The 12,739-nt window shown below is 35.3% G+C and overlaps 2 protein-coding genes across 3 annotated transcripts; one reads left to right on the top strand and one right to left on the bottom strand.

Annotated features, from left to right (window-relative positions):
* The first annotated feature begins 229 nt into the window (after nt 1-229).
* Nucleotides 230-4,393, top strand: LOC122075221 (universal stress protein A-like protein). Of its 2 annotated transcripts, none has more exons than XM_042640179.1 (4): nt 230-641; nt 1,038-1,129; nt 2,513-2,631; nt 4,067-4,393. In XM_042640179.1, exons 1-4 carry the CDS (start codon nt 413-415, stop codon nt 4,143-4,145), a joined length of 519 nt encoding a protein of 172 aa, XP_042496113.1. In that variant the 5' UTR covers nt 230-412; the 3' UTR covers nt 4,146-4,393. The 2 variants fall into 2 exon arrangements, with proteins under 2 accessions (XP_042496113.1, XP_042496122.1); XM_042640188.1 differs by having other exon boundaries at nt 231-617.
* Nucleotides 4,394-11,811: 7,418 nt separating this feature from the next.
* On the bottom strand, nt 11,812-12,452 carry LOC122076427. Its single transcript, XM_042641725.1, has 2 exons — nt 12,092-12,452; nt 11,812-12,005 (listed from the first exon to the last, which is right to left on the bottom strand). Exons 1-2 carry the CDS (start codon nt 12,446-12,448, stop codon nt 11,829-11,831), a joined length of 534 nt encoding a protein of 177 aa, XP_042497659.1. The 5' UTR covers nt 12,449-12,452; the 3' UTR covers nt 11,812-11,828.
* Between the last annotated feature and the right edge of the window lie 287 nt (nt 12,453-12,739).

Here is a 12,739-nt window from a genome sequence, read left to right on the forward strand (position 1 = left end):
GGATGATGTACCCAGCTTTTTCCTTTTTTAATAATAATGATTAATGACCCTTTCCGATACTTTAGATAATATTTCCCAAACCTCGTTAACGGTTTACGTTAGTCAATTGGGGGAAAGCTGAAGTTATTGACTTTTCTTTTTTTGGTAGGAAGCTCAAGTGATTGACTGACCGTTGAAAAACCCGCGCATTCAGTTTTCCAAATTCAAACTATTTTAACTAACAAAAGTGAGGGCTACACTACAGAGAGGAGAAAATGCCAACATCAGAGTGAAACTGTCCATGCCCTGATATTTCCTTCGAGGCTAAGCAAAGAAGACATTACAAATACTCTTCCCAATCAGTGAACCTCTTCAGACCCAAACCCACTCTACTACCACTCTTACTTCCTTCAGAGAGAAACCCTAGAAATTAATGGCAGAAGAACAGGTAAGGAATACTAGTTGTAACAAGAAGAAGGTGATGGTGGCCATTGAAGAAAGCGAGTTCAGTCACTATGCTCTTAAATGGGCACTTGAAAATTTTAACGATTGTCTCTCTGGATCGTCTCTAGTCATCTTCACTGTTCAGACCATTGCCAGTGTCGGTCACATCTACGCCGCTTCCTTTGGCTCTGCTCGTACGTATGGTGTTCTCTCAACCAGTTACGACTCTCTGTTTTGTTGGGTTTTTTTATTCTTATTATATCAATTCTTCAACTGGTTCCCTAATTAGGTTAAATTTTTCTCTTTTTCCATCGGAATTTTGATTTGGGTTCATTTTTTTCCCAATCAACTGAATTTTTTACCTAATTCTTAGAAATTTTGATATTTGTATGTGAGTGAAAATATTCTGCGCTGCAGTGAGCATCGGGTGACTGGGATTTCCTTGGGCTGCATACTGAGATCTTCTCAGTCATTCAATGTTCACTACACCTCATCGCTCGCTGCAAAGAATGTGAGGTTGTGATTATTTGGGAGAATTATATGAGGGATGTTGAACCTTCTATTTAGGCATATGAGACTTTTTGTTCACTCCTTGCAATTTCTTGTTGAAACAGATCCAGATATGCTTAAATCTGTTCAAGAAAATAAAAGGAAGTTTTCATTAGCTCTTCTGGAAAAAGCTAAGGAGATTTGTGCTAAACAGGGGGTATGTCCACTTCACTTAATGGTTCTTTTGTCCAATTATTGGCATAGTAGTTGATGCCTCTATGCTTTACTTCTTAGTCTTAATAAGTTGTTGGCAATACTAATTATGGGAAAAGTATCTCTGAGCTGCCAGGGTTTCCTATGTCCCTTCACATGCATTTATTTATTTTTTTCCTAAAAAATGATTTAATTTTTTCTGTGAATAGGTGTAGGATATCCTGGCGGCTAAGGGAAATCTTGCCCATTAATTAACAAGATTAATAGGTACTTTCATGCGCAAAAAATGTAAAGGCATAGAGTAGTTCAACAACTAATGTTGAACTTATCTAAACCCTTCCGTGTATACTTGCCCCTCTTAGACCCTACAATAGCGGGAGCCTTGTTCGTTAGGTTGCTCTTATATATATATATATATATATAAATATATCTTTCTTTCACGATAGCATAGAGTAGTTCAACAACCGATATTTATATAAAATCCACACCTTGTTGGATTAGAGCTCTTGAGTTACTAAAAAATATACTTACACTATCTTAAGGACCACTCATCTAGGAGTGTCAATTGGTCGTTCCCGATGCATGGTGTAAGCCCCAGAGGGCACCGGACCAGCACCACTGATTACAAGCCCTATTCAGGCTGACATGTTTCGACAAACTGTTTATATGTATATTTTTATTTGTTTTGGATAGAATAAGGTATATATTGATATTTTTATCACTTATTGAATGTGATTCAATGTAAAGTCTTTTCCTAAATTGTTGATGATTTAATAAATATATTAAAACTTCTGAAATCTAAGAAAATTAAAGCCTTTAAATCTAAGAAAATTAAAGCTATTAAGCCTATTAAGGCTTTAATGGTGCATTAACCCGTTTAAGGCCCAACTAGTAGAAGCCCATTTATATCTCAAAACCTGACCGAGATCAACCTATTCCTTAAATAAGCAAGTCACTGTACAAGGGTACAAGCTTGGCTAGGCCCAAATGAGACCAGCCTGGCCAGATCAATTGACATCCTAGCTCTCATCCAACAACCTTAGAATCACATAATTAAGGAAATTCTAGAAACCATAAGAACAAAAATCCTAGCATTTTTTAGGTATAGTCTATGGATGTGGATATTATTGACGCAATGTTCATTATTAATTCTGATTTAAGTGACATAGAAATGGATATATTGAAAAAGGAAATAAATATGCATTGCCAAAAAGAACATTGCTATGTTATAATTTTGTTCATTTCAATTACTATAACTTTTGGTTATCAATTTTTATGTTATTACATGATCAAGGTATGGTGAAATGCATCCAAACATTTATTCATGCTTGTATGAAAATTCACATGTGAAGTTGAAGGGTAATGGTCGTTGTTTTACTTCGTGCAGGTGACTGCTGAAACTATCACAGAAATTGGAGATCCTAAAGTGGCTATATGTGATGCAGTTGAGAAGCTGAACATTGATATACTTATTTTGGGTAGCCATGGACGGGGAATCCTCAAAAGGTAAATTGTATTTCTCAGAGTTTCGGTTTGCTTAACAATTTAATGTTACCTGCATCTAGAAATTTTCCTTATATTTACACTCTTACAGTATATGTTACACGGGTTTGGTGTGGCTGTGTGTAATCGGGGTTTACCTTTAGGCCTGAACCGTAAAATCGGACAGATTTGAGGAGTTCCTCGTTAGAAAAAAAAAAAAGAGTGTGTGTTACTCTCTGTTTTGGTATTTCCAAATGCATTTGCTAGATCCTTGCAAGTGTGGTGCTGATTATGAGAATAAAGGCATTTTCCCCTACTTGCATCTGACGTGGAAAATTTATTATCTAGATCCTTTGATTTTTTTTATTTGTTTTTTTACGGGTATCCAAGCTTTCGGGCTGACTAGTCCAGCAAGTCCATATTGACCCCACAGTAGCATCGACCGGGTCACGCCAGGGTAGAATGAGAACCATTCAACTTTCATTGAAAGAAATGAAGAGCACTAAACACCCTGTGTGAGTGGCCCCAAAGAAGTGAAAAGAGTCGAACTCAGAATCACAATACGCATTTTTAGGCTAAGGTCCTTTGCCAACTCGGCTACCCCCTTGGGGTTATCTAGGTACTTTGATTACAATTGGCATCACTCAACAAATGAAAACCCTTTGCTTCAGAAATTCTTCGAGTATCAAAGGGTTCCAAAAAATATCAAATTTGGTTATTAATTTTCCTGCAATCAAATTTGATTGATTTGAAGTAAAATAAATTTGTATTAGAAAAAAAAAATTACCAAATACAGTTGAAAGTTTTTGGTAGGTTGTAAAATCATGATTACAAAATTTACACTTTCTTTTCAATATCAGTGTTTTGTTTATATCATTATTTCAATTTTGATGGTATATCTCAAAAATTTCTTATGCCCAATGAATAGTTTTGGATATTGATCATTGGAAGTAGCCTCCTGCAACTAAATTGGATCTCTAGTTACTCATATCACTAATAAGAGAGATGTGTTTCATATAATACAATTGGATTAGGCTGCGTTTGGTATTTAACTGAAAACTGAAAAAACGTTTTGCCGTTTTTTCATTTTATAGGAACAAGAAAATAGAATTTTCTGTTTGGTGTCTACAGTTCTTTTTTTTTTTTTTCTTGAACCGGGTAAAAGAAAAAAGTCAGAAACAAGAAATGTTCAGCATTTGGGTTTCGTTCCAAAACATAATCTTAATATAGAAACAGAAAATTCTGATTTTGACACGAAATGTCATTTCTAGAACAGAATGACTAGCAAATGCAGCCTTAGATTTTATATATTATTCATAACTCTTACCACCTTGCAATTTGAAAAAATTTCCATATCAGTCATGCATATATTAAGATGTGTTCACCTGATTGCTTATGCTAATGGCAGAAACAGTTACTATTCAGTCTTTTTATTTGGGTTGACAAACTTTTGAAACAGGGCGTTCATGGGAAGCGTGAGCAACTATTGTGTTCAAAATGCCAAATGCCCAGTCCTTGTAATAAAGAAATCGAAATGAGAGTTTAATAGCAGCACAAACTTGATATTATGTAGTGTACTTCAGATATTCCTTTCTTATTTCATATGATATATGTATGTAGTTTCAAATGTAAGACACCAAAGCTTTGGTGTGTTTCTTTTCATCTTCTTATTTCTTTTTTAAATTGTATGTTTGGTGCTCTGACACACATTTCTGGTATGTTTTTTGAATGTCCTGTAAGAGTTACCATTTCAATTTGAATGAAATGTACAGAATTTGGAACTAAATAAACTGTAAATTGGAAAACATATTATAGGATCGGGGATTACCTCGATGCAGCTTTCTTCACAGCGGAATGAATCGGGTTACACCACGCATCGATCTACACGAACAGCGACACACGAAAGATTGAGGCGATCTCGCTAAATAATGTTCCACCCTCCAAATCCAAGGATTGCAATGGAGATCCTTGGAGATACACACTCTCAGTTGGGAGAGACAGAAGAGAATAGAGGGGGGAGAGAGAGAGAGAGAGATCTTGAGCTTTGTCAAAAAGCTTGCGTTGCTTTGTGGTGAAACCCTCTTATTTATAGAGAATTGGTCACCTAGGGTTCTTAATCCTAGTGGGTCTATGATTATCCCAAGTGAACGACCCACAAACGAATCAGGTTAGGGCCCAGCCAGTTCAATTAACGTAAACTATATCCATAGTTCACTACAATATATATATATATATATATATATATATAAGAGCAACCCATTGCGCAAGGCTCCCGCTACTACAGGGTCTGGGAGGGGCAAATGTACGCAGTCTTACCCCTGCTTCGTAGAAGATGCTGTTTTCAAGTTTTGAACCTATGACCAACATGTTGCAATAGTGCAACTTAACTATAAGATTTACCATTTCAATAAGAATGCAATGTACAGAATTTGGAAGTAAATAAACTATACCCATATTCATTACAATATGAAGCATTAATTCAAGAAATAAAGTTTCAGATGGTGAACATCCTCAGGTTTGTCCAATATATGTTTTGGTAAGCACATTGAGTTTCTTAGCAGAATCAGCTTAGGGTCATCAGAAAATGCGGTTGAAAGTGGCAGGTAGTCAAACTCCTTCCTGAGTAAAATGCAGCTTGAGTATTGGCCAAGGGATAGAAAATAATCATCTTCAAGCAGTTAAGATGTTATTTCTCCTCATTCAGATAACAAATTGTTATCATATTAATCCCCAGTAACTCTTTGTATGCCTACTCACAGGCAGCTTTGATTGCTTTAGATGCATATCTGCTGACAAGATCCAACTTTTGTCATTAAACTTCATCATGAATTTCATTGCAGGAGTTTAGATATATCATAATTAGGCTTATAAAGAAAATGTAATAGTTTGTTCTTTATCCTTTTTTTTTTTTTTCTTTTTTGTATTTTTATGAGTGTTAGCTTTATTAATGAAGAGAATGCAGGAGGGGACAGAAAATTAGATGGCAAGTTGCCCCTTGAGAAGAAGCAAAAAATGATCAATTTAGAAAAACAGAAAGGTAACCCCTGCACAAAAACATCAATCTCTACCCATTTTCAAAAATCTGCACAAATTCGCGGTAAATATAAGTAAGTTCTCCAAAACTTGAATAAACTGGCAACAAGCCTTTCAATTCTTACCAAACTATGCAAATAAGGCTTTTAAGCTTTTTTTTCCCTAAGCAATCTGTTTTAAGCATTTTAACATTTTTTATTGGAGGCCAATGATCCATGCAGCTGGCCCCATTTAGCTGGGATAAGGTTGTGTTGTTGTTATCAAGGGCTAAAGTATCGTATTGGTCATCATATCGGTCAACTAAATTTAAGATATGTATCAAAGGGTATTGATACACTAAGATATGTTAAAGACACATATAAATGGACATGATACATATTTTTATACCTTTTGCATAAAAACAGTTAAAAGAAAAACAATATCTAACATGTATAATGCATAAACACTAAAATGGAGAATACCGTACTGAGAGACAAGTGAATTTAATTAAAATTATTCAAAAGGATGAGGTTTCTTATATAATTGTCCATTACCGACTTTCTAAGAAATTTTAAAATCTAGGAATAAATTGATGCAATAACTCATGTTTATGCAATGTTTTAGTTTGTTTTATCAATATCGACTCAAATATATCAAAAAAAGAAGTAAAAAAAAAAAACTTTGTTGTCTGATTTTTCCATACAACTTCTTGTAAAATATACTACTAGAACACTACAAAAGAGATGGCAGCAATTGGATCAATTTATAATCATTTATACTGATGTTGTGGGTGTAGACCACTTGTGAAACCATGTGACATACTCACGGGGCCAGGATCACATCAAACTCAATTGTTTGATCTTGCCATCCAGCTGAAGTTCAAATGTTTCCTAGGAACTGTACCATATGCACAATGAGAAATTCAATAGAGAGATCATACTATTGAAGGGTGCATCTCAGAATATCTTTCATTAAGAAGGACGTACGAGAGCTAGGTAAGGTTAATGGCAAAAAATGTTTGGAAAAACAATGGTGAAATATATAATAGATATGTTGGAAAATTTATGATTGGTCACGTAATATAGATGCATCCTACACTTGCTCTATGTATTTTTTTGTGCATAATGCAACAACTCAACAACTTGAGCAATTATAACATGAGATTCAACGTTCAATTTTGTGGAAGGATCAACACAGTTGGCTTGTTGAAAGGACAAGCACCATTAAAAGGAAATGCTGATACTAGCTATCATAATGATTCTTATAGAAATTAAGAAATAAATGGAATAGAGAAATCAAATAGAAGATACTTATCTAGCTATAAGCACTTCGCATATGTAAACTGGAGGATATGATCAACATAAGGATGCCATAATTCATCACAAGGAGGATATGAAAGAACATGAAGATTGGTGAAATCTATTAAGTAAGTGCATTTGTGCTTTAGAAACTTAAGTATTGCCCGCCAGAAGAACAAGCCCTATTTCAAAAGTGAAATAGGTTCTATCGATATGCATTTTAAGTATCGGTGAGTATCGATTGCGTATCAGTGAGTATCCTTGAGTATCGGTTCGAGACTAACTAATATGTATGTAATTCAATTCGAGGCTCAGTTGTATGTATCGAGAGTATCAGTATGTATCAATGAGTATTTGAGAGTATCAAAGAATATTGAAGCGTATTGTATGACACACTTCGATATATAGAATTTTTTTAAAACACATGTATTGTATCGATGTCGACCAATAAAAATACACATCAGCTAATATAGTATGATATGCACCGATACTTTAAATCATGGTTGTTATAGTACGACCATTTCTAGGGAATTTAGCTCAATTATGTACACATTGGGAACCTTTTATGATGTAAATGATGGAGAGAGTAGCAGGAAGCTGTAGAAGAAAATCTTTATGTATTGTGTTTAAGATAATTCTCTGACCTTATTAAGGTTAAAAGAAATGCTATATTATTTCAAATTTAAGGTCGTTTGAGAAAATTTTCAATGTTTAAATAAATTTTCTTGAAAATCTAAGAAGCATCAATTGCACAAGGAAAGGATGATATTATGCAAAAGAAATAAATGTAGCTAAAAAATTGTCCCTTAGGATCTTCTTTTTTTTTTTTTTTTTTCTAATTTCTCTTGAATGTGAATGTTACACCGAACCTGAATCCGATATAATTTCAACTTTTGATCATATGTGATGCATCAGAGATGGAAACTATTTGCGACCTACGCCTTGCTGCGATCTACTACTTCAAAGGGAGGGATGACCCTCCATATCAATGCAAGCAGTACCGATCTGTCACACCACACCATCACTTACTTGAAGGCTAGCGACTTATACACGATCTCATATCCAACAATCCAACCAAGATTACCAATGTAGTACTTTAAGATCACAATTTATGAATGAACTCAAAACTACAAGTATTTAATAATCAGTAAAGTAAATATAACTGGTGAACTTCTATTGATATATATCATATTTGCAAAAAATAATGTTTAATCCTGTCTAAATATAGTTACAAGTAAGTAACCATTAGGTTACATCCATTATATACACACAAGAATCAAAAGTAGAAAATGATACTATCATCTTCAAGGTGCTCTATAGGCACAATCCTCACAAACACATCTTGGCTCGCGTTCGACTAGTTGCTCAATCCACAACTCATCTCTAAACAGAGCTGGTACTTCTACAATAGCATCTATAGGAATACCTGGATCACCATCTAAGAACATACAACAAATGGGATGACCTTTCACGAAGCCCAATGAGGGATGGACATGCAAGTAAGCACAACCAAGTATGAATGCAACAAAAATGATCGAATTATTATCACAAAAACCTATTCAACAAAACTAAGTCCAAACGGGGTCTTAGTGCTATTGCAACATAGGTGGTATCTCTGGTCCTAGAATTCGCTATTGATCACTTAACGAGACAAGATAATTGTGAGTCAGGAACATACCGGTCCCTACATGTGCACTTTGGTACCTGGTAAGCCCCTATTAATAATCCATAGAAACCACAACAAAAGAAACTACTTCGGCTATGAAGAGTTTGTCTCAACACCGGAAACAACCTTAGCCACGTCGGACAAATGGGATTAACCAATACCTTCCCCCTTTTAGAAAGGGGTTGTAGCACCCAAGTCTATTTTCGTAACCCAATGCAATATAATATGAAAGCATACCACATCACAATAGTAAAGTACCCATAATAGTAATGCAGTACCGAAAAATACCTCGGCCACACTGCACCCACACAACAATAACAATACACTCTCTCACTATGTGGGAATGCAGTATTAGAAACTACCTTAGTCACATTGCACCCCACCCAACCACAACAACAACCACAATCTCTCACAGTTCACCAACACTTACTATCCACATCACACATCACATGCACTTTCCATTTTTCAATAAAGTAGCAGTTTATAAAATGCTCAAGCACATGATCATACACATAAACAAATAAGATTAAACACTCCACAAAATAAAACAAAACACCCACTCACCTCTCGTCTCCATGAGTCGTGTATTGTTGATGACCTCATGCCACCTATCCTTGCTTCTTGATGACTCTATTCATTGGAAACATAGGGGCTTTAGGTCAAGGATCAAGCATGGAAGAGATCTTCCTATGGATCAACTGACCAACCAAATGGAGGTCAAAACTGGGTTTCAGTAAGCTCACCAACTGAAGGTGACCCACCGGTGAGCTCACCAACTAGTAAACTCGAGAGCTCAGAAAAGTTACAAGGTATTTGCTATGGATGCTCACCAACAGATGTTCACCCACCAATGACCATCGACCGGTGGAGCCAAATCTAGGGTTTCTCTGCCCCAGATTTGCTCCCCAAGTCACGTGGGCCCTTTTGAGTGTCTGTATATGTCTCTAATTCCATCTGTGGTGGTGATCATGTCTCTACTTCTTAGTTAACCCACATTAGGTTGGTTTGCATGTTGGGGTTATAGTTCTAGGGTTAAATTGCATGCATGTAACACATACATACACTAGTTAGTTTAGAAATGACATCATTAGTAACTTAGGTTACATAAATTCTAGGGGTTTGATCATGTTCCCCCAATTTAGGGTTTAGGTTGCTACATTTTGGGGAAATCAATTTTGGGTTGCATGAGCAGGTTCTCTAAATCCAAATGTGATCATCTCAATCCTTTATTCTAGATATCCTTCACCAAATCCCCAACTTATGGTTGAATTAAAGTGGTAAATCATAGGGTTTTCGGTCAAATTCCCAAATTTAGGGTTTAAGTAGCTCAACTTAGGGATTGAATTGGGGTTTTTATATTTTGGATCTTCATACTCAAATGAGAGTACTTCCACTAGCTAAATTAGGTCACCCACACTAAATCCCCAAATTAATTTGTAAATCAAGTAAGTAGGTGGTGGGGATTTTGGTTAGTGATGAGCACATTTATGTGTGAAATCTAAGATTGTAAAACATGCAATTTACATATTTAGAATGGAGCTACCTTAGGTTTTACTCTCTTTTTGCAGGTTTTATATTTTCAAAGGCTTAAGGACTATCGGGTGCTATATCTCAAATTTTACACATAAAGAGGTCATGTTTCTTTTCATAGTTGCAAAGAGGATGAAATTCTGAGCAAGATGGATATGCTTAATTAAAATTACACATCCGTTTGGTCACTTGTACAAGTGATTATTCTTTTTAGGCCAGAAAAAGAATAATGGATCAGAACTGAACCGAGATGCAGAACTAACCCATCTGTAGTTGTCCTAGGGGTATAAGGAATATTTCAAATGCCAACAAGGATCGAGGACCACATCCTTAAACGATTGAAGATTCATTTTTTGTAACAACAACTACCTAGCGTAGTTGGTGTGTTATTGTGTGCAAAATCCCTTCCTTATTAGGAGGATTCAAGTTCGAACCTCTTGGCTACCATTTTTTTTTTATATTTTCTCTCTCCTACTCATCACTTAGAGCCCGTTTGGTAACGATTCCGTTCTGAGAATGTCGTTCTTTGGAAAAATCATCTATTTGTATTACCTCATTAAAAGATGATTTTTTGACTCTGATTGGGCGTTTGGTAAACTTATTCCGAAACCATTCTGGGGATAGTTCTAGAGTGAATTGGCGTTTGGTAAGAACTATTCCTTGGCACATTTTTTTCATTTCAATATTTATATAAATGCTATTAATGACTATATTGAAGTGAAATTGATATCAAAATACATGGTTTCATGGTTTAAAAAAAAAATTAAAGATCACAATACCATAACATACATATGAAATATGGTATCATGGTTAAAAAAAAAAATTAAAAATAAAGGTTACAATACAATAACATAGAATTTTGGTATGAATACTACAAAATTCCAGGTTCCATTGCAAATATAGTAAGAACCAATTAACACTCCTTCAGTCCAGTGCATACTATTTCCCATCATCGTTCAGGTTAAGTTTGTCAAATCACAGGCTCAAATAAATTTAAAAAAAAAAAAAAACAAGAAGCTTCATCAAAGTAGTTTCATCAAAATACTTAAACACATTTTCTTCATATTGGTTGTAGTCTTTCCTTCGCAGCCAACACATTAGCAATGCATATCCTAACTTCATTCATCTCTCTTGTTCGGTTCCTTTGACTAGATGAAGATGAAGAGCCATTATAGTGTTGATGATCTGAATTGAGGTCATCTTCTGGAGAGTCTTTGTCATCGAGCCCAAATTCTGCAAACTCTTAATCTAAACGAGCTTCATCTCTTATATAGTTATGCAAGCCACAACATGCGATCACAATAGAACCTTGAGTATCAAGGGGATAACCATTCATTTGCCTTAAAATCTTGAATTTATTTTTTAGGACCCCGAAAGTGCGTTCAATGACATTTCTTAGAGATGAATGCCTGTAGTTGAACAGCTCTCTAGCAGTTCTTGGAGCCCTTCCATCACCTCTATAATCTGGCAAATGATATCTCTCACCTCTAAACGATATTAAATAACCAGTTTGATTTGCATATCCAGAATCTACGACATAATACTTTCCTGTAGTAGATATTTTATAATATAAAATGGTATGATTAGTATTATGTGGCATTGAACTATTGAATATTAATATAATATTAAATTATTAATACCAAAACATATAACGTTAAAATTTCACCTAGAGGTGGATGTGGAAAAAGTGGATTTTTTCTTGTTGATTCAAAGACTCAGCAGTCATTTGCACTTCCTTCCCATCCAGCATTCACATATGTAAAGTGCATATCAAATGAACAGATGCACATCACATTTTGTGTTGTTATCCCTTTTCGATTCCTATAACGGGTTTGATCTTCTCTTGGTACAATTGCATGAACATGACTGCCATCAATTGCACCTATGCAGTCCTATACATCAAGTTTCACATGTTTTTGTTAGATTAGTAGTAAAATCTTTTGCTAAAAAACAACCTATAATTTCATCTATTGATTACCTTAAAAAACGGCCATTGCTTTGGATTTGAAGCTATCTCAATGGGGATACGATTGAAGCTTGGTGGTCTGATTCTTTCTTTCGCTAGTGAACGCATAGCCTTCAACACCATCCCAAAATGCTGGCTAATAGTCCAATCAGATCGTTGAAATCGCTCTTGCGCATCTCTATTGCTTGCACCCTTTCCTACAATGAATAAGAACAAGGCTAGTTGCTCATCAACTCGAAGATAGCGAGAGTCCTTCAACCAACCCCTATGAACCATCAGTCTGCAGAGGTTCTCAAAGACGTGTCGCTCCATGCGAAACTCTTGATAACATCTATCTGCATGCCCATTTAATATCTCATGGACCATCATTGCTCCTCTAAACATGCCATCCCTACAAGGCTCCTTACTATGCAGTGATTGTACAATTATTATTGCCGAATAGCCCATAATGACCAATTCATCATCAATCATGTCTATATTTGATGACATTTTTGAAAATCCTAAAAAAAGATTCATAATGTAAATGCAGTCAAATAAAAGAAAGGAACAAAGTAAATACCACAACATTCACAACCAGAATCAAAATATACCATAAAGCAAATACTGTAACATCCACAACCATAAATTTAATCAATACCATCATTGGTTTGTTATTAAAAA

Source organism: Macadamia integrifolia, chromosome 1 (genome assembly GCF_013358625.1).
Source record: "Macadamia integrifolia cultivar HAES 741 chromosome 1, SCU_Mint_v3, whole genome shotgun sequence".
Taxonomy (NCBI): domain Eukaryota; kingdom Viridiplantae; phylum Streptophyta; class Magnoliopsida; order Proteales; family Proteaceae; genus Macadamia; species Macadamia integrifolia.